Below are 22,724 nucleotides of genomic sequence, written 5' to 3'. Positions count from 1 at the left end.
CACAGCCCTTATTATTTTTTTTCCCCTGAAAACTTACTGGGTATTTATTTGAACCAAAAAAAATTTTTCCTCCAGGTGAACTTCATTTTACTAAGGTTCCAAAATAAAAAATCCCTCTATGATTTTTATTAAAATTGTAGATTAAGGCGGGGAGGGAGACAACATCTCTCAGTAATTTGGTTAAGAAACGAAATTGTATCATTTTTACACAGAATTTACACATATAAGTTTGCCGTGATTTTTAAATTATTTGGTTGGGAATCATTGATTCCATATGTATTTGCTGCACAGCTACTATGTTCCGGCCACTGTGTTAGCATCCATGATCAGCAAAACCAGAGGAGGTCCGGCCCTGTATACAGAAATTATAATTCAGGGGAAGTGGCAGTTATCAGAGTCACACAAAGAAATGTAAAAAATAATAAAAGTGTAAGTAAGAGCTATGAACAAGAACATAATTGGGAGAAGGGAACTGGCAAGGGAAAGCTTCCCGTAGGCATCGAGTAACAAAGTGAGTTAACATTTATAGGCACCATCCTAATTCCTGTTTGAAAGATGAGGAAAATGAAGCACAGACTTTAATTTGCCCAAGGCCAACAACTAGCAAAGAGGTAGGAGACAGGATTTGAACGCAGGCAGTTTGGCCCTGGAGTCTGTGCTCTTAGACATGAGTGAGTGGAAGGAGATCTGAAGGATGTGCAGGATTTAGGACAAGGGCAGGCCTGGGAGAGTGGTCCAGGCAGAGGTCACTGCCTACTACTAAACTGAACATCTTATCTGCTCACATTATTGAACTCTTACCAGCTCTAGTAATGTCTCCATTTTTTCTGTTTATAACTTTTCTCTGCATGTAATTTTATCAAGGTCTTTTTAATATTTATACTCATTTGGCATCATCTTGTCCCGGATAAAACTTGCACAGACACAAAAAATGCTCAATCATAACGTGATAGTAGCCTTTCTTGCTTTTTCCTGACATTTAACACTTGACTTAAAATCCCAGCATTTTTCCAACTTTTGACAATAAAACATTTTCATTTAACATTTATTAATATCCATTGGAAAGTTGCTTTAAGATGTTGGCTGCTGGATTGAAACTGGGCTATTTTACCTTGTAAAGGAAGTATCCTCCTAGCTGTGTTTTACCAAAAGATTTAAAATCAGGAGAGTTTGCTGAACTTTATCAAGTACACTTTGAGATCTTTTTAGGATAGGATTTTTCTCCTTTGACCTATTAGGGTGATTAATTCCAATTTTAAGTCAAACCATCTTTGTACTTCTAGAATAAACTCTAAATTGACCAAAGCATATATTTTTTTCATTGGTTACTCTTCCTTTTTTTGTACAGATTGTATTAGATTTTGGCATTAGTGTTTTTAGCTGGTTTGGTAAGGAGTGTAAAATAAAAATAGTCTGGGAAGTGGACTTGGCCTAGTGATTAGGGCGTCCGTCTACCACATGGGAGGTCCGTGGTTCAAACCCCGGGCCTCCTTGACCCATGTGGAACTGGCCCATGTGCAGTGCTGATGCGTGCAAGGAGTGCCATTCCACGCAGAGGAGTCCCCCGTGTAGGGGAGCCCCACGCGCAAGAAGTGCGCCCCATAAGGAGAGTCACCCAGCGCGAAAGAAAGTGCAGCCTGCCCAGGAATGGCACCGCACACACAGAGAGCTGACACAAGATGATGCAACAAAAAGGAAGCACAGATTCCAGTGCTGCTGACAACAACAGAAGTGGGCAAAGACGTCAACGCAGCAAATAGACACAGAGAACAGACAACTGGGATGGGGAGGGGGAAGGGAGAGAAATAAATTTTAAAAATTTAAAAATTTAAAATTAAAAAATAGTCTGTTGGAGTCATAAATTAGGTTTAGAAAAGGTGAGATTATTCAATCTTAGAATATTTAACCAAATACTAAATATTTATCTAACATCGAATACTAAATAAAATACTTAACAATAATACTATGGTTTCAAATTATTTTACTATAATAACCCAACCAGTTGTACTAAAATGGTAAAGATTTCTTTGAAATTAGGAAAAACATCTTTTCTCTTTGCTAAGGTTATATAACAACGGTATTTATAGACGCATTCTTATACGTATCACAGAATCTCAAACTTTACCTTCTACATCATCTTCTTGGACATTTATTACTTCCAATTTTTAACTTAATCAGCATAGATTTCTATACAGTTGGCTCTTAATTATACCTCTTCAGCTGTAAAATGTCTCCTCATTTATAACATATATTTGCATCTGCTCTCCTACGTGTTAAATTTATGCTTTATCTATTTTATTCTTTCTTTAGAAAACCAACGATTTGGTCTACTTATCAATTCTAGTGCTGCTCTATTTCTGATTTATTTCTTCTGGCTTTGCTCTATTTACTTCTTTCAATTTCCCTTATTTCCTTTTCTAGCTTTTCAAGTTTAGTGTCTAGTTCATTTATACCTTTTCTTCTTTCATTATAAAAAGGTACTGAAGATTTTAAACAGGAAAAAAGTTTGAGAAGTATGTAAAGAGAAGAGCCCAAGACCAGCGCAGAGTGGCCAGGCTGTGAAGAGTAAAAAAAAAAAAAATGAGAAAAGTCTGAACAAAGGGAGAGGCAGCTGGGTTGAAATAGAGGGTCATAACCTAGGGGATATAGGAAGTAAAAAGGACAGGGCTTTGAGAAAAAAATTGGCATGTAAGAGTGGAAAAGACTGGTTTCCGGTTTGTGCAACTAGGGAAAGAGTGATTCCACTTACTCTGCCAGGGTGTTCAAGAGGAAGAGTGGTTTTGGAGGTAGGAAAGGAAAGTGCTAACTTAGGCTAATATAAGTAAAGAACATGACGAGTCAAGTTCTTGTGAGATGTGAAACTGGAAGCTGTCTAGCAAGTGGTTAGGAAATTCCAGCAAAAGATAAAAGCTACAAGTGTGCATTTGATAATTAACTTATGGTGGATGAATAAGCTGGAAGTGTAGATCAAATCTCAAAGACGGCTTAGGAAGTCTAAGTTTAACAGGGAGAGCTGACCCTAGCAGGGACAAAATATTTTGAGGAAGGAAAAATCAACTTGGCAGTCTATCTTTTTCTAAAAAACTATCCATTTACTTGAAATGTCCCACATCTTTGCCATAGGGCTGTTCAAATTACAAGGATTTTCATAGTCCCTTATTCTTAAAGTTGTTTCTTCTCTATTTTTCTTAATTAGCCTTGCTAATTACCTCAACTTTCCCAGTATTTTCAAAGACTGTAGCAGTTTGATATAATTGATGAATTCCAAAAAGAAATATTGGATTATGCTTGCAATCTGATCTGTACCTGGGCATGATTGAGTTATGATTAGGGCATTGAATCCCCACCCCTTGGAGGGTGGGGAATCACAGATAAAAGGCATGGTGAAGAACGGAGTTGAGGGCTTTTAATGTTGGAGTTTTGATTTTGGAGTTTGATGCTGAAGACTTAAACTGGAGCCCTGGGAAGTCAGCATGCAGAGGAAAGAGAATCCAGCCCCAGAAAGGAAGGAACCTTGAAGCCAGAGTAAAGCAAGCCCCAAGAACAGAGGAACCCAGGAAGTCTGAACCCTCGCAGACGTCGGCAGCCATCTTGCTCCAACACATGAAAATAGACTTTGATGAGGGAAGTAACTTATGCTTTATGGCTTGGTATCTGTAAGCTCCTACCCCAAATCCCTTTAAACCAACCAGTTTCTGGTATTTGCATCAGCACCCCTTTGGCTGACTAATACAAAGACCAACCTCTAGATTTAATTCTACTCTTTTCCTGAGTTAATTAGTTTGGAGACCATTTAATGTAATGGTTCAGAGCAGACTGTGGACTAGATTCAGATGCCTAAGTGGCTGTTTGACTTAAGTTACTCAATATCGCAACCTCCGTTTCTGCTTCTTTAAGTAGGAATAACCACCCAACATACTAAGAAATATTTTTGTAAGGCATAAAGGATACAATGTCCAGCTCGTAGTAAATGATTGGTAAGTGGTAATATACATATACAGACTAAAATTGCTGTTTTAACTGTTAATTTCTTACTTAAGTTTACTTTGATCTTCACAGTACAGTTTTAAAAAAATACTTTCACAAACATTATTTCTTTTGGTCCTTGTGATGGCTTGGAGCTATGTACCCCAGAAAAATATGTTCTTAATCTATTCCTGTGAGTATGGACCCACTGTAAACAAGATCTCTTCAAGATGTTACTTCAGTTAAAGTGTGGCCCAAATAAATTAGGTTGGCCTTTAGTCCAGATTATTGGAGTCCTTTATAAGTCAAGTGTAAATCAGAGAAAGCCAGAGGGAGCAGCCAGAAGCTGAAGGTCAACAGAACCTGAAAGAGAAGGGAGAGACCAGGAGAGGCCACCATGTGCACTGCCATGTGACAGAGGAGCCCAGGACCAAGGATCACTGGCAGCCAGCCCCAGATCTCCACAGTCTTCTAGGAGAAAGCACTACCTTGATGACCTTGATTTTGGACTTCTATTAGCCTCAAAACTGTGAATAAATTCCTGTTGATTAAGCCAACCCATTGCATGATATTTGCCTTAGCAACAAGGAAATTAAAGCAGTCCTCTATCCTTTAAAGTAGATAGAATATACATTATGCTCAGTTTACATAAACTCCATAATAAGCTCAATGTTAATGAGCATATTCAAGGTCAAAAAGCTATGAAATAGCACCCAGAATTTGCCACATCTAGTGTTCTAGGACACCACCTCAATAAAGGAAATGGGGCAGTTGTCACAGCTCATGCTGCCAATCAATGCTGGGTTCTAGTAAAACAGTTTAGGTTACAGCAGCGTCATCAGACTTCTTTCCTCTCTCTCACATCCCACACACTTGAGCTTAAGAACTATGGTAGAGTTTTGGTGGAGTGAGAAGGGTAAAAGCTAACTGTAATCGGCTCAAGAGAAAATGGGAAAGTGGAGATTGCACATAAATGTCTCTTTTGAGGAATCCTACTGTTAAAAGCAGAGATATGAGGCAGTGGCTGGAAGGACGTGTGGTCTTATTTTTGTTGCTTTCTTGTTTGTTTTTCAAGATGTTAGCTATCACAATTGTTTGTAAGCTGAGGGAAGACAAAAGGAAAGGAAATCCAGTGCACACATAGCACGGTTATTCTAGGCAAAGCACCAACTGCTCGTTCACCGCAATGGGATAGAAGGCAAAATGTATCAATACAGTTGCAGGAAGAATAATAGCTATGATGGTGGGAGTGTGGGAAAGTTCTCTTCTGATTTCTTCTCCTTCCTCAATCAAATAAGATCATCACTTCAGAGTGAAGAGGAGGAAGTGACACTGGAAGTAGCACGTATTTGTCACACATTCATGTCTACAAGTGACAACTGACTGAAAGCTTGTACGCAGCAAAGTCATGTCCAATCACTGAAGAAAAAGTTTTTTTGAGGAATTCAACAGCTGCTGAGTTACAGTCCTCACTTGACCACCTTACTCTAATTATAACAGCTGCTGTGCAAAGTTATTTGAAAAAAGGATGACTGGGCTTTTCCCATGGATGGCCTAGGACTTGGAAGTCAGATGTCAGATATTTATTGACAATTCTAGCCCTAGTGTAGGGTGATCTGGGAAGAGAAGACAGGATTATTTTGCTGGAGACACTACCTGGAAGCAAGACGCTGGTACATGGTATCAATGTACAATGTCTTTTAAATGTAGAAATTGACTAAAGCAAAGGCAACTGTTGAGGACATTGTACATTACATTGCTCAATGACCCCTATATATGGTCCCAAGTAACAAACTTCTTTTAGAATGCAATAAGAAAATTTCTCCTTTGAAGGATTTACATGTTTCTGTTACTTTAATAAAATATTATTCAATGGTACCTGAGATGTGTAAGTTACCATAAAGCAACTTAAAAAATGAAGACCGACCACTGAAAGTAGAGACTGCCCACTATATTCATCTGAAGCTAAACATAAGTCTGACTAGCTTCATATGACCTCTGAAAATTAAATTATGAAGTCAATATATTATAAACCCCTTAGAATAAGAATCTTATGACAGCAAAAGCCTTTGTAAAATAGAATGGCTTTTTAACAAAGCTTGAGAGTAATCTGATCAAAGCTATATTAATCCACATAAAGGTATTAACACATTTAAAGAATGTATAAAACAGAGAAAAGGAGTTGGCTGTACAGAACAAAAGAGAGGCACAGAAGTAAATTATGTGGTTCCAATCCTAGAACAGAAAAGGATGGAGGGTGCCACAGTTATCAGGTGAGCAGCCCTGCCTTACCTGCAAAGGCTATTTGTTAGGCCGGTATTATGTACCAGGCTGAAGATGCAGCAGATGTTCAAAAGAGCATGCACTTTTAGGAGCTAAAAACATTCTCATAAACCCAAACGCACTGTAATTACCATCTATTCCATTGGGTATGTGACGAGGGAACACCAGGTCACTTAGAACACCCCAAAAGGAGGCAGAAAAAGGTAGCAGGAGTCAATTGATCTCTATTTGTAAAAGAGGACCTGAGCAGAGGACATGCCATTTGATATAGGATTCCTGAGTTGCCCTATAAGAAATACCAGCACACACTCAATATAACTCCAATGCACTGTGAAGCTCCTGAATCAGAAATAAGTTGGATAAAACAGTTTTTAAATGAAAAATAGGGTCAACATGGAATGAGTGAAGCTGACGTGGCTCAAGCAATTGGGCTCCCATCTACCATATAGGAGGTCCAGGTTTGATACCCAGGGGCTCCTGGTGAAGGCAAGCCAGCTTGTATCACGAGCTGCCCATTGCAGAGTGCTGCCCCGCACAGGAGAGCTGCCCCGCGCAGGAGTGCTGCCCCGCGCAGGAGTGCTGCCCCGCGCAGGAGTGCTGCCCCGCGCAGGAGTGCTGATGCAGCAAGACGACGCAACAAAAAGACACAGGGGAAAGACAATAAGAGATGCAGCAAACCAGAGAGCTGAGATGGTTCAAGAGAATGATCACCTCTCTCCCACTCCAGAGAGTGGAACCCACTCCAGAAGGTCCCAGGATCGGTTCCCAGGGCCGACCAGTGAGAATACAAGCAGACACAGAAGAACACACAGCGAATGGACAGAGAGAGCGGACAACAGAGGGACAGGGGAGAAATAAATAAATTTATTTTTAAAAAACAAACCAACCATGGAATGAGATTTTATTAGCAAATTTAATAAGTAGATATCAATTACTGATTTGGGTTCTATATAGTTACACAAGTTCTTCAGTTTGGGAATATTTCCTGAGCTATATACATTTATGATACATATATTTTATATATAATATATATGTCATGTTTCAATAAAAGTAAAAACAAAAGACAGAAGGAAAATGTTGGGAAGTATTTACCCAAAGTGAAAAATATTAAAATTCTGCTACTTTAATAAAATGAACCCAAACAAACTGAGATTTGAAAACTGGTCAGTTGGAATAGTGAGAATATGCAAATTCAGAGAGACAGAAAGTAGAGTATATGGGGGTGGGGGAGGAAGTAGGAGGGAGAGTTAATGCATAATAGGTACAGGGTTTCTATTTTGGGTGATGAGAAAATTCTGGTAATGGATGGTGGTGATGGTAGTGTTATTAATCCCACTGAATGGCATGCTTGGGAGTTGAGATGGGAAAGTTTATGTTATATATATGGTTCCACAACCAAAGAAAGAGATTAAAGAGACAAAAACTAAAGGCAATCCCAGGCTAGATCTAACAATGGATAAGAAAATGCCCAAAAAAGACATTTTGGGGAAGGAGGGGGAGGTAGAGATGGCATATATGGCAAAGCATTAAAAGGTGGTGGATTTGGGTAGCTGGGGGCAGGTATGTTGGAGTTCTCTGTATGGGGTTTGTATTCTTATCACTGTTCTATAAGTTTGAAATTATTTAAAAAAAAAAAAAGTCCGTCAGTTGGGCAAGCTTTTATTAAATGCAATGATGCCACCTCTACACTTTGTGGGGAATTCTTTAGAACTGTTAATACAGAAAGTGCTCTGCCTGGGCACCCAAGCCACCAAGCCACTTCTTCACTGATACTAGATTCTAAACGCAGGGCACAAGGTGCAGAGCTGAACACATCTAGCAGGGAACAGACCTTTTAAAAGGTAAATGTAATTTAATTTTTAACCGAAGTTTATCATTCAAATATAAACATCCATAAACAATAAGTGTATGATAAAAGTACTTCTTAATGACAGCAGATATATATGAAAATGCCAGAGTCTACAAACACCACAGGCTATCATCTTCATAAGGCTCATGCTACAAAAAGCTGCCTCTGAAACGAGGGTGCTTTCTGAAGTACGCTCTTCAGTTAGCAAGAGGCCAGCAGCCCCCTGGATGCCACAGAGGCCTGTGGTTGGCTTGGTAGCAATCTCCCAATCGCTTCATCACTCTGTGCCCCAACCTCTCTACTCAATATAAGCTAGCTAATTTACACTGACAAACTTACTCAGATGTGCCTTAGGAAAAAGATCTGAAAAGATGTGCCACAAAACTACATATGATAACGAACAGAAAATCTGGGCCAAGGGGAAAAGAGATAAATACATGAACCATAACGGCTACCACAGTTGCTGAGACTGAGCTTTAACACTCGGTTCTTAACTCCTCATAGCCAGAAAAAGGAAGTAGGTTTCATTTTAAAAGTTACTTCTTTTGACTCCCTACCATCTCTAAGGCATAGCAATGATAATGCTATGTGCAATAAGACATCCTCTTTTGTGTATTTAAATGACTGCTTTCTCAATTAAGATATGATACCTGCTGACAACCTTCAATGCTAAGTCGTCCACGCCTTGTCAAAAACACACTTCCTCATTTTCTCAGTTAACTCCAAAATTAGAAGACAGACTCTCTTAGCCCTCTTGTTCACAAAGAACTAAAGGAAAATAAACAGTTCTGGGATCATTAATTTCAACAAACTAAAGCAAATTACTTCCAGTTGTAAATGAATCATTGAACTTGATTGAGGCATTAAACATGGATGATGTTAATGTCACCAATTAGATGGAGGCAGCTATTGGAAAAATCTGAAAGGGCAGCAAAAAATTATATATTAACTCACTGTTTTTATGAGATTTTCAAAGGAATGAGAAAAAAAGATTTTTGAAGCATTATTAGAAAAACATTTTTGAACTATTAAAACACATTTTAGATGGTTTTTGAAGAACATACAAAAATATACTTAAGATAAATGTCACATTTGAATGAGCTGCAATTTAGCCTTGATAAAAAGAGCTACCAAGTATAACTTACCTAGGCTTTAATTTACCAGGTCTATAAAATTAGGATGTCAAATTAAGATATCTCTAAGATTTCTCCAGCTCACACTCTGTTCAGGTCTCTACTCAAATATCACCATATCAGAGGCCTTCTCTGACCACTATCTCAAAGTAGCTCCACCACCTTCTTCTTTATCCCCTCTTCTGCTTTACTGTTCAAACCACTTCTCACCGGATGTGTTATACACTTACATCTTCCCCAACCAGAACATAAGCTACACAAGAGAAACTAGGTCTGTTGGGCAGTATCCCCCAGGTCTAAAGCAGCTAGCTGGCACTTTTTTCTTTCAATGAAAAGATCAGAGTTATTCTAGCTCTATAATTCAAAATATTAAGAGTCGGTGAAGCACCTTTGCACATGTTGCAAATACAAAATTTTGGGAGAAGTTATTTAAGAAAGTAACTTTCAAAAAATAAAGCTCAATGGCATAAGATTTTATTAATGCTAGTAAGAAATTATGCTAATATGCAAATATTATTAGGACACACTACACAAGGTGCCAGGAAGCCAGGTTCAAGTCCTGCCTCTACTCCTTATGGTGTAACCTAGCTTAACTTCTTTTTGACTCAGTTTCCCATTAGGTAAAATGGGGATAAAAGCAGTACCTACTTCAGTGTCAAGTATTAAATGAGAATGCATATAGTGTTTATGGCTATATAACCGGAAAACTGGGGGAAACACTTCTGTTCTTATTTCCTCCCCAAATTCCAAACCAAAAATAGAGCACTCCATTCAGGTCTCTGCTCAAATGGCACAAGGTAATAAGGAAAGAAAGGAAATTTTATTTTTAAAGTTTTTAAAGAATGTACAATATAAAGCCCGTTTCTTAAAAAAAAAAAAAAAAAAAAAAATTCTTTTCTCCAGAGGAAAACCAAGGAGAGAAAACCAAAAGTTTGTGGTTATGTATGTCTGTCAAATAAAAAAGTGGAAAGGGGAATGTGCTGGAGAAGAAAAAGTCACCGGGGCCTGGGGAACACATTAAAAGGAGGTTTTCCATAAGCTCAGGCTGAGACATATGGGGGGCCTCGGCAGGCAAATAATTCAGCACCAGATCACCCATGTTTGTCCTCTCTGCAGGTGGGTCTGAGACCGTGGAACTAAGCTGTTGCCCTGGACCTGGATTCCATTGTGCTGGTGGTTCACGCAGCTGGGGTGCTATGTTCAGACAGATGGGGCTCCCACCAGCCATTCTCTTTGGCCCTACAATCATTGGGGGTTCTGTCTTAAGGGAACACACATACAGCTCGTAAGAAGGTGTTCAGATTTACATCCTAGCAGGCAACATCTCAGCCATTTGAATCTGAAATCTGTGGGACAGCTTCTGGAAAGGTGGTTGTTCTGCTATGCATGACATCCATACAGGGACTGCTTGAGGCTGGATGGGCAAACAAGTAATGATGGCTTGATGAATGTTTGGTGAGGTCAGGTCTGTTTAATTCTGAAGGACTGATTAGTTCTGGATCCTGGCACTTATCTAGACCCCAATCTTGATTAATGGAGTTCTGGAGAGAGAACATCAGCTGCTCCTCAGGCTATGACAAGGTTAGTTTTGTTTCTAGATCTGTTCTTCCTAAGACAGAGAGGGACTGGGTCAGCAGATTTCGCAGGGTCCAGCTTCTACTCAATGCCTAGGGTGAGAAGGGAGAAACGAGTGGACTTTCAGAAGTCTCTACAAAGGGGCTTTTGTCACAAGCTACAGCCAAAAAAAGCTACAGGAAACAGCTGGAACCCCAAGTAGCATTAGCAGTTGACTCTGGGTATTTATTTACTGGGACTGACTGCAGAGGCAGCCCAGCTGGTCCAGCTGATAAAAAAGCATATCCCACAAGCGTTAGCACCTGTTTGTGTGGCAGCTACTGGAAAACTTATGTCAGCCCAGGGTAGACTGTCTGAAAGATTCATTGCCACTCATTTGCAACAGTACATGTTTAATCCCAAACTTACACCATGGGGGGAGATAAAGAGAAAACTGAAACATTTAAATACATTATACTTAAAGCCTCATAATACAGTGATTCATCCTCTGAAGCAGAGAACATTAGATAATGATCTCCATGAAGTGAGGGAATGGGGGAACAAAAAGAATTCCTTCAATTGCCTAGTTTTTAAAAATGCTACAGTCATCATTATCTGGTAGAAAAGTGCAATATAAGTCAGAGCTGGCTCAAATGAGGACTCTGAAACACTGGCATAAATCCTGACGCCACGGAATGAAAGAAGCCACCTAGATCACTTCATTTATCAACTGTGTATCTTTTACTGCCAAAATCTGGGTCTGTCTTCTTTAGCCTGTGAGCATTATGTGACCACAGGAGGAAAGGGGGAAAGAAGATTCACTTAGTATATGTCCTATATGCTAGTAAACACTCTAGATGTGCTTTCCTACTTATAACCACTTAATGGTTAAGTGCAAAGGTTTTGTTTGTTTGGGCTTCTCCTTTTACATCTGTGTAATCTCAGGAAGTGAGAATCCCACTGTGCCTCAATTTCCTCATGAGATAAGGAGCTAAAGATCCAATTAGTTACTAATGTTGAGGATTGACTAGGCTAGTAGCTGTAAAACACTTACAGCACCACTTGGCATACAGTATGCACTCTATATACATTAGCTTGGTTTTCAATTTACAGAGGTGGCAATTTATGCAAAGAGGTAATATACTCAGGGTCATAGAAAGTGAGAGGGCTAGAAGCCATTCTGGCCATGTTATTTATGCTGTTACTAGCCAAGGCCTATTACAAAATAAAGAAGCCACAAACTCCTCAATGAGTGCGACTTCCTCAAGGAAATCAGATTGCACTAATCTTGACATCTCATCTCAATTTTAAAAATACTTATTGCCTTTCCAGATACGCAATGCTAAATAATGCGTCTATCAGGCCAGAAAGGTAACCAACTAACCTGAAAGACCCAGGCCCTTTCAAAGCCTCCGAGGAATGCACACAGTGGTAGGGGAGGGGAAAGAAGGGTCAAAAGACCCACTACAGTATTTCAAAACAGAAAAGTTACACGTGTATTTTGCCCCTGAGGCATCCCCCATTACATACTGGCTGAGATCCAACCTTAATGAATGGGCTGGCCTAGTTCCAATTCATACCCAGCTTCTGATACAAGGGTGCAGGATTCTTTTTATTCTCTGGGAGACACCCGGACGGTCAACTGGAAGCAGATTGTCAAAGAGCCGATAAAGTGGGCTTGCTCTGGTATTTTCTTCTTTTTTTCAGCGATCTAATTTTGGAGGCCGTATTTAATAAAGACATCAACCCGGGAGGTCCGGAAACCTCATCCGCAGGCCTAATACAGGCCAAGCATCTTCCCTCCGGAAACAGGCTCTACCCTGCCCGGGCTCGCGCCCCGCAGTCCCGCGACCCCAGGGAACTCCCGGGTGGGCCCGCGGCGGAAAGGGAGGCTGCCCCGGGGCCACCTCCATCTCCCCCTCCACCTTCTCAACAGCCGCCTCAGCCTCCCGAGAGGTCGCCCTGCACTCCGGGAGCACGCTCTCAGCCTTTCTCCTCCATCCACCGCTCTTCCCGAAAGGCAGCCGCGGGAGGAGGCAATGCCGAGGCGTGGGTGGAGAGTTCGCGAGGAAGGGACCGGCGGGAAACGGCTCCCGGGGTAACGCTCTCGCGGAGCCGGCACCCGCGCTCGCCGCCTGGGGCAAGACGACACGCGGCGGCCAGCGGGCGGCCCAGCCAACCCGGCTGCCGAGGGCCCGGCGCGAGCGGCCCTTCCTCACCCCACGCTCACGGGGCCCGGGTCCGACCCCGACTCCTGTCCCCGCCCACTCACCGCCGCACTCGGCCGAGTACTGGTCCCCCCAGTCCCCGGACTGCAGGTTGCAGCCGCCTCCCGGCGGGGCCTCCTGCTGCTGCCAGTGCTGCAGCTCCTGCTTGAGCAGAGACAGCGGCGAGTAGTACTCGGTGGCCAAGGCGCCCGGGTGCAGCTCGGCGGCCAGGACCCCCAGCAGCAGCAGCTCCAGGAGGCGCCAAGCAGCGCCGGCGGCAGAGACAGCGCCGCCCCAGCAGCAGCCGGCAGGTGCCATCTTCCCTCAAGGCGCATGTGCGGGCGCCCCTCTCGCTGCCCCCGGCTTCCCCGCCTTTACCCCGCAGCAGGGCAGGTGGGCCGTGGGAAGGTGGGGCGGCAGAAAGGGACTCTGGCATTGCCTTCTGGGAGTTGTAGTCCTTCTGGGAATTGTAGTCCTAGCTCTGGAGCCTTTCGCCTCCCTTCCCGGTCCTAGGACTACTAGTCCCAGAAAGCAACGCGCAGCGTACGCCTCCCGCTCTCACGTTCTTACGTGCCCCCACCCCTCGCCTCTCGCCATTGGATCGGAAGTTCTCCGCAGTGGTTGAAGTGGAAATGGGTACTGGCGGGCGGAGCGGTGCGCGGCCGGGGAAAGGTAGCGCTGAGGGGGCGGCAGCGACTCCTACTGCTGCCTCTTCCTGTCAGTACAGGTGCATCGAATGCAACCAGGAGGCTAAGGAGCTGTACCGCGACTATAACCACGGTGTGCTGAAGATAACCATCTGCGTGAGTTGTCAGCTGCGGGATGTCCTTGGGAGGAAAATGGCGCGGCGGGACTTGGGGACTGAGAGGCAGTGAAAACTTGAGTAAGCTTTTTAGAACAGTAACGACGACTTCCAGGGTCCTCAAATAAATATAGTCTTCATTTCGATGCTTGATATTCCCGCCCGGGTTAGTCGAGCCTTTGCGTGAATTCCTATACTGATAGAGAAATCATTAGCCGACAGTGCTTTTCTCAGACGGAGGGCAGTTAGGTCAACTGGTGCGACCTAACTGGAAGAATGGACCCTCGGGCAGAGGTGGATGAAGGCATTGTGCGTAGAAATGTAAAGTTCGGTTTGGGTTGATATTTGGATTCCTACCAAAGCTATTTCATTCTTAGCTATTCTTCCTTCGATCCGCAAATGTTGCCATCTTTACTCGGCACAACCCATCCACATTGAATTCTCCTAGCATACTTTTTTCAGGTTTCATCCATTGTAGTTATTAAATGTCTACTTGTAAAAAATACTATGCTAGGAGTTACTGATACAAAAACGAAAAATGAAGAAAAAATTCTGCTTTCAAGGTGTTCATTATCGATTTATAACTGATATTATGTTTCTAAAAGTCTACAAAATTGGAGGTTCTTTGGAGGACATTAACAGAAACCTGGCACACAGTAAACAGTTAATCAATGTCTCATTTTTAATCTCCTGATGATTTTCTAATAATAATCCCTCCTTTAAAAATATGTTTCATAAAAAATTCAAAAGAGTGGACTAAGTGTGAGTACTAATATATGTTCTATTGTCAACCATTATAATCACTGGTTCACACACACTAAATTTCTGTTCCTCTCTCAAATGGTTTCACTCAGGAAAATTTCAACCCTAGTTAAATACAACATATTGCCTGGTCCGTCCCCACACTTGTGCAGCTCTGTGTTGCTGGGGGATAAAGCACCTTAAATTCCTGACCAGTAAGCTCAAGTAGTCCCTTATACTGTCTGGCAATCACATTACATTACCCTAGTCCATTCACATTACCACTTTTCTGGACAACCATTACATACCTTCTCTCTCTTCAAGGTCCTAATGTAGCTTCACTAAGAAACCATCTTTACTAAGAAATCAAAAGAGAATTTCCACAAGCTCTGTAACCACATATTTACAGTACTAGCATTTGTTATTCATATAGTCTGTCTTCTCTCCTGTTGCTGTGGGTGAGCTATCTGTATACCTGACTAAGACAAACACCTCCACTTGTGCACTAGATGCCATCTTCTTCCATTTACTTATGGACATTCCTGTATTCTGCTCACTGCTGGCTCATTCTCACCAGCGTATGTACTATTATTTCTCCAACAAACAAAAAACCCTCACTTCCCCTTGACACTCCCCCTCTGTTTTTCTTCTGGCTTTGACAATAAAACTCCTTAGGAGCTATTTTTATTTCCTCCCCTAGTATTTCTTAAATCTATTTCAGACAGGCTTTCTTCCCATCTATCATTTCACTAGAAGCTGTTCTTGGTGGCATTGCTGACTTTGATAACTCCAACAGTCAATTCTCAGTTCTCATATTTGAATTATCAGCAGCATTTGCTGTCATTACTCCCTCTTCCTTGAAACACTATGGCAGTACACCATGCTTTCCTAGTTTTCTTACCTCACTGGCTATTTCCTCTCACTATTTTGGTTTTGCCTTGCCTCTTAATGGTGACTAGTTCTTAGAACTCTATCTACATGCTCCCTATTGAAGAGGTCATCCTGTCTCATGGGTTTAAATACCATCTAAATTTTGACCATCCCACTTTTATATCTCCAGCTTGAACCTCTGCTCTGAACTCTAGACTTAAATACCCAACTACCTACTTGACTTCCCACTTGGATTTCAATAGACATCTGAAACTTTGTGATCTCATCACAGTTAATGGCAACTCCACCATTTTAGTTCCTATGGCCAAAAAAATCTTTGGAGTTATCCTTGGTTCCTCTCTTTCTCTCATATCCCATATTCAGTTTATCAGCAAATCCTGTTGTCTTCATCTTCAAATTATTTTTAGAATCTATTACTTCTCATTACCTCTACTGCTTCAACCCTGGTCCAAGCCACCATATTTCACTTCTATTACTGTAATAACTCCTAGCTAATCTCTGTACTTCACCCTTGACCTCTTTAGTCTCTTCTCAGATCATGTCATTCCTTTGGTCGAAACCTACCAATGATTTTCCATCTCACTCAGATTAAAGCCAAAATCCTGGTAGTGGCTTGTAAGGTCCTATGTAGTCTGCTGCCATCTCCTCCCCTCTACCACAGTCCTACTGGCCTCCTTGATGTTTCTCAAGCAAACCAGGCAAGTACTTTACTCAGGGTCTTTGCACTCATCTTCACTCAGCCTGGAATACTTCTCTCAGGTTTTCACATAGTTAATTTTCTCTCACCTCCTTCAAGTTTTTTTTTTTTTCCCCAAACATCATCTTCTCAGGCCTGTTGTGACCACTCTTAAAAATTGTGATCCCCACTCTGCTTAATTTTTCTCCATAACACTGATCAGCTTCTAATACCCTATGTAATTAACTTATTTATTGCTGTTGCTTGTCTCCTCCCCCTGGAATGTAAGCTTTGAAGGCTGAGATTTTGTCTATTCATTAATATAGCTGAATCACCTAGAACAATGCCTAACACATAGTAGGTACTCAGTAAGTATTTGTTGAATAAGTAAACAATTTCCAAATTTTTAAATTAGCATATTCTTGGAACAGTAATGTATATGCAGTCTAAACTTAATGACTCTGGGAATGGAATTCTGGAAGATAACAACCACATAACTATGAATATAGTCTGTTATCCAAAGAAGAAACTATTATACATCTTTGCATTTTAGTTATTAATCTTTAATAATATAACAATTTTTATCTTTTTATTATCATTAAACCACCACCAACAAAAACCCTTTTCTAATCATCAGATACTTTCTTCTTTATAACTTTATTTATGCAAAATAAAGTAATTATTGGATAGCTGTTTAGGTCAACAATCCACCTCCAACCTACCCTTTTTTCCCCTAACATTGCACTCTCTCCCAGGAGACAGACTGTAATCTATGGAATATGATTTGTAGCACAGTACATTATGGATTAATTTTGTACACAGTCATTCCCTAATAAGATAGAGGCATGCAATATCCTCATTTTTATCATACTCTTACCTTATTGTATTAATAGTAAACTCTATGCCATAATAGCATTATTCAAGAAAAATCATTTAGTTGATGCCAGACTCTGAAAATTAAACAAAGCAATTAATTTTTTAGAGGGTCTCCAAGTCCTGAGATTTTTTTAAAAAGTAAGTTTTTAGGCATCAGGCAATTTGTTGTGAAATAATATTCAAAGTTTCTAAATGGTAGCATTGGTAACTCATGCTTTTTCTCTCTGCCAAATTTGGGGTCAACAATGTACTCGGCCTCGTATCCTACCTATATTTTTCATCCTAATCTTCTTTTCCTTTGCTCTTGTTTTTTATGCTGCCATTCTTCCCAACCTGCCTTTTTTGAGTTTCCCTAATTTTCCCTCATCTAAGTAGCATGTCCCTTGCTTTTAGCCACTATCCGTTTCAATTTTTCACCAATTATTAAAATTATGCTTAAAGATAAAGTAATTTTAAAATTCTATAGGACCTTGCCTATTTTAAAAACAGATGTTTCCTAAATTCACTATTATGGTTATAATATAAGGCTGCTTTAAGAGTCTCATAAATTTCAATTCAGTTCCATACTACATTATTCACCTCCCACCCTTGGAATACTTTATGCAAAGATGAGTAAGACACAGCCCTGCCTTTGAAGAGCTGAAAGTCTAGTGGATTCTCCTTTTAAGATATGTGTTTCCTTTTTGTGAAGCTAAAATTAAACAGATTTAGGAATAAGAAGGAAAGGGGATGGTCCTAACGATGAGGGGAAGGAAGAAACAACAAGAATATTCATGAAAAATTGAATTGGCCAATTTAAATACTGAAAGAGAGGTGATTTGTTAGGAAATTGGAGAACAAATCTGGAGAAAGTAAGGCCTATTCATAAGCAAACACACTTACTAAATTTAGTTATCTCCCTATAAGACGTTTCACTACATTCGTTTGTTTTCTTTTCTTGGTGAAGGCAGGAGGAAAGCAGGTTGAGAGAAGCATTAAGAGAAGAACAAATAATAGAAGCAAAATAAGGAAAAATTAGGTTTAAACTGGGAGGCATCCAACAGATTTTCAATGACTTTTCAGTTATTCAAATATTCAGGATGCTAAGAAGGGAAGATGGGGAAAGCATGTAGCATATCATGTGATAGGAAAAGCTACTTCTATTTGGTCTTATGTCACCCTACGCTTAACCCATGGTAGCACTTAGACTATATCATAGTGACATGTTTATCTGTCTTCCCTTTCGAAACTGTAAGGTCCTTGAGTATAGAGACTTAAGTCTCTAATGCCTTGGAAGGTGGTTCATAGAATGGCTGAGAGCTATTGTTATGAATGTGACAACCACTCCAAAAACATTTGTTAAACAAATGAATGCAAAAGGAAAAACTGAGCCTTTTTGTCTCTAGGTGCTAGCTTCTGCTCATCTCTCTATAAAACTTGTCTAAATCCCTAGTTTCAGGCTTGTGGTGTTGTCTGGAGATAGGTTTTAGAGAACTTTTAAAGGCCAGAGAGAGGACCCATAACTTCTTAGCCAGTGGTTTTATTTTTAAAAGAAGTAGCAAATGATGTCTTCCAATCTCGTGTGTACAGAAAGTGTTCTATACATGAGTAGCACAGAGAGGGACTCTATATAAACAGCTCTTTGTCAGGAATATTCTGTGGCTTCTATTTGCTCAGGTAAAGAGCTTCAAAAATATTAACTCCTTATGCCTCAGTTTTATTAAATCTAAATTTGAGGTAATAACATACCTCACTTCGTTGGTGCACTTGATGACTGGAAAAACATACCTATTTGTTTTAGTGGTGGATACCAAGTAAAGAAACTCTTCAAACTGGAAATGAATCTGCTTTCTCTCTCTCCTTTCTTCTTCCCTCCCTCCCTCCCCTCCTCCCTTCCTTCCTTCCCTCCCTGGCCCTGGTACCACAGGAAAAAAAAGAAAAGAGCATTCTAGTATGTTTGTACACCCATCACTTCTCCTTCTATTATATTTTATGCTCTCAAAGTTTCAAAGACTTTTTCTTGTTTGAACTGTAGCCATTAGCTTTATGGTGAAGTTGTAGCCTTGATGCAACTTTGTAACTAATACTCTTTCAACTGTCATATTTCTAGTGAGCTTGATCTAGTAAGCCTGCATTTTATATTATAGGTAAACACGTGTCTAGAGAATCGAATTCTTAATTGAAGTCCTTTCAGGAAAAGAAAGAAAAAAGCTACTTAATAGGAATTGCTGAGAGTCAAGGGAACCCTTACTTTGATATCCTAGAACCAAACTGCACAACCCAGTTCCTCCCCCACAGCCCAGTGTTCTTGAGTGTCTAGTGTAGCAGAGAAAGCCCATTCTCTTTACATATCCTCAGTGTTGTTGGAGAGAAGCAGGCTTACCCCAGCACCTGCCTCCCAGGAATATTGGCACTGTGCCACATTCCTTACCCACTTGGAGCTCTCAAAAGTCTGGATGCATAGCTACTTTTCTGAATGCTTTTCTCCAAATCCCATTTCAAGGACTATGAACTTAGGTGTCATCCAACCAACAGGCAACAATTTATTGATGAAAGTACATTATAAATTTATTTTATAATCCCTATAAATTGGAAGTATAATCTTCTGGGATACTTTACTGCTTAAACTCAATCTTAAATTTCTCTTTAGCTTCTTGAATATGGGTTAAAATATTAATATTTCTAGCATAGAAGATTATATTTAGTTCTGAAACCACTTATATACATGAATATATCAGGTTTAAATGGAGGTTTATTTAAGTAAATGCTGTTATGGCCTTATTGCTGTTTAAGTCCAAAATAGGCTCTGCTGGTTTAAAGTCCTTTTAAGATTTCAGAATGTATGAATTTGCTTGTTGTAATATTATCTTGCATTATTTCAGCAATCCTGCCAGAAACCTGTAGATAAATACATCGAATATGATCCTGTCATCATCTTGATTAATGCAATTTTATGCAAAGCCCAGGCCTACAGGCATATTATTTTCAATACTAAAATAAATGTAAGTTGTGATACTTTTTCTATTTTTTAAATTTTACCATTGATGCTTTTCCATTTAAAAGAATAACAGTCATTTTGAACAGAATTTTAAAATACTATAAAAGAAATTATAACTTGAGGGGGAAATCTTTTATCTCAACATGTTTGGGATTTCTAGAAATAGCAGGGGGCTTTTTTTTGTTTGTTTTTTTAATGGTGCACAGTGAATATTTACGAATGTGGGGGCTGGCAGGAAATTGATAAACTAATCTGTATTGCCTTTTAATAGGTTTCCTTTTGAAATAGCATCATTTTGAAAAGAATTAATTAAATATATCCCAGGTAGGGAGATAATTACACCTAAAAGAAGTAAGCAAACATTAAAAGGCAAATATTAAAAAACACATTTTGTTGCATTTTAAATTCCACCATGAGGGAATATACAAGCTGAATAACAGCACTGAGGTTATCAGCAAAGTCCTCATATATAAAATTGGATTTTTAAAAATACACATTTAGTGTATTGAATTATGAACTCTAATAGTAGGGTAGTGTTAGACATAAAATATAGACATCAGTTAAATTTGAAAACCAGATAAACAATTTTTAAGTATAAGTATGTCCCAAATGGACATACTTATATTTCATGTTTATCTGACATCAGATTTAACTGGGTGTCCTATATTTTTATTCAATAAATTTGGCAACCCTAAGGTTGGGCTAATATGGGCAATCATAGTGCAATGTCTCCTCCCTGCCACCCCCCTGCCCTCCCCGCTACCCCCACTACCACCCTCAAGTTAAAAAACCCGGACAGTTTAAATGACTAGACATTAATTCTCAGACTTTGCTATATATTAGAATCATCTGGGAGTTTTTAAAACACCCAAGCCAAGGTATCAGCTAGAACTAACTAAATCAGAGTCTTTGAGGATGGGACCCAGGTATAGGTCGTTTTTAAAAACTCTTCAGGTGATTCCAATATGCAGCCAGGAGTGCTGACCAGAGGAGCATCTGAAGCCTGAGACTGACACCTTCCCCTGGGGCATGGTGGGTTTACACCCGACACTCTCTTTTCCCCACTTTATATTGACAGAGAAACTTCAATCCACAGGAAAAATCAATAGAAAAAAAACAATTCTTGTTGCCTAGTGTTTACTGCTTTAGCCAAAATTTTAAACTCTTTAGAACTTCCAGCTATTGCCACCTTTTAATTGCTGTTTTCAATATATTGATTTATAATCATTTGGTCCAGAAGCATTTTTTAAAAATTCATGTTTAGACCATAGTTTCTTATAAGGTGTAAATGGAATCTTTAGAGTAAATCTATTCTCTTACTGCTGCCACCACCTATACAAGAGTCACATAAATTCTGTGCTTTATTCTGTGTATAGGACAGATAATGAAAATGTAAGTGACAGGTGAACTATTTAAAACAGTAATTCTTAACTAGGGGATGAATCTTAGAATCTCAGAGGACTATTTCAAAATATACATGTCTAGGTCTGACAAAGATTCTGATTTGGGAGTGTGGACTGAGGCCTAGACAATTATAGTTTGAAAAATCTCCCCATGTGATTCTGATGGACATTGATGATTAAGAACCATTGACTTACAGAATGATTATAAGTAGACACTTAATTGGACAGGTCTGATTTTGAAAATGGGGCATTCTTCAAAACCACAGTCTTTATCTTTGTTGCTAAAGATATTTAGTACACCTATTTATTGACCTTTACTGAACGGCAATGTCTTTTTGACTGTCAGATTCATGGAAAACTCTGCATATTTTGCTTGCTTTGTGAAGCATACCTGAGATGGTGGCAGCTTCAAGATTCAAACCAGAACACTGACCCAGATGACTTGATTAGATATGCTAAGGAGTGGGATTTCTATAGAATGTTTGCAATTGCTTCATTAGGTAAGAAGAAGCCATGCTTTCTCATCTTCTTTAATTAGTACTTACTACTCTGATTAAAACCAAGACAAGTGGTCCTAATAATTGGTAAGAGGAGCTAGTTAATATAGGACCTGAGACTAATTCTCAACTGTAACACAGACTTGCTGGGGTGAGTTTGCTTAAATCACTGCATTCTTTTGTATTTGTTACCATGTGCGTGGTATGAAAATAATTATGCTCATCAGACTAGAAGGTTTCATAAAACATTTTGCGGTATGTATTGTTGATACAATTCTTAATAAGTAAGTTCTGGTTATCCGTTTTAAATGTTACCTAGATTCCACTTTGTTAAAATAGATTGGTAACTGCTAGACATTGGCCAGTTACTAGACTGTTTCCTAGGGAAAACTTTTTACTTATGTGACTACATACAGGGAAATGGGCATCTTATCAAAATTCCTTGAGTTTAGAAATTACTTTTCTTCTGACTCTAGATCTAGATCTTCTACCTATATCCACATTCCTGCTCTACCTTTCTTATGGTACTTAAAATCTAACATACCAAAAAAGTTATTATCTATTGTTTATGGTCTGTCCTCCCCCACTAACCTACAAACTGAATGAGGACAGGGTTCCTTAGATTCTTAATAAATTGTTTTTAGTAAATTGAATAGCTGAATGCATGCATGCATTCCAATCTGGTGCAAGTGACTACCAGTTAGACTTCATAAAGTACTATTCTTTTACTTAAGAAGTATTTATTAAATACTTATTATGTGCCAGGCACTAGAGATATGGCCATGAAAAAGAAATTATCTCTGCCCTCTTGTAGCTTACAATCAGGAATCAATTATGATTTAATTGCTAAGGCTTATGACAATTTAATA

The 22,724-nt window shown here is 39.7% G+C and overlaps 2 protein-coding genes across 10 annotated transcripts in view; one reads left to right on the top strand and one right to left on the bottom strand.

Moving 5' to 3' along the window:
- TTC13 (tetratricopeptide repeat domain 13) overlaps window positions 1-13,435 on the bottom strand; it is an 84,112-nt gene extending 70,677 nt beyond the window's left edge. For 2 of the 5 annotated variants that reach the window (XM_004467089.4, XM_004467090.4), the window contains exon 1: window positions 13,058-13,435. In XM_004467089.4, the coding sequence (XP_004467146.1) occupies window positions 13,058-13,310 (253 nt within the window). In that variant the 5' untranslated portion in view covers window positions 13,311-13,435. The remainder of the gene's footprint in view (window positions 1-13,057) is intronic. The other 3 variants (XM_004467091.4, XM_004467092.4, XM_023591321.3) reach the window with 2 other exon arrangements.
- Window positions 13,436-13,576: 141 nt separating this feature from the next.
- Window positions 13,577-22,724, top strand: part of ARV1 (ARV1 homolog, fatty acid homeostasis modulator) — a 52,629-nt gene continuing 43,481 nt past the window's right edge. For 4 of the 5 annotated variants that reach the window (XM_058309545.2, XM_058309546.2, XM_004467088.5 and 1 more), the window contains exons 1-3: window positions 13,588-13,795; window positions 19,840-19,959; window positions 21,705-21,858. In XM_058309545.2, coding sequence (XP_058165528.1) covers window positions 13,625-13,795; window positions 19,840-19,959; window positions 21,705-21,858 — 445 coding nt within the window. In that variant the 5' untranslated portion in view covers window positions 13,588-13,624. Of the gene's footprint in view, window positions 13,796-19,839; window positions 19,960-21,704; window positions 21,859-22,724 lie in introns of all 5 variants that reach the window. The other variant, XM_004467086.4, reaches the window with a different exon arrangement.

Source organism: Dasypus novemcinctus, chromosome 13, assembly GCF_030445035.2.
Source record: "Dasypus novemcinctus isolate mDasNov1 chromosome 13, mDasNov1.1.hap2, whole genome shotgun sequence".
NCBI lineage: Eukaryota > Metazoa > Chordata > Mammalia > Cingulata > Dasypodidae > Dasypus > Dasypus novemcinctus.
The sequence above is the reverse complement of the archived record's forward strand: the minus strand, read 5'-3'. Positions and strand labels throughout refer to the sequence as shown.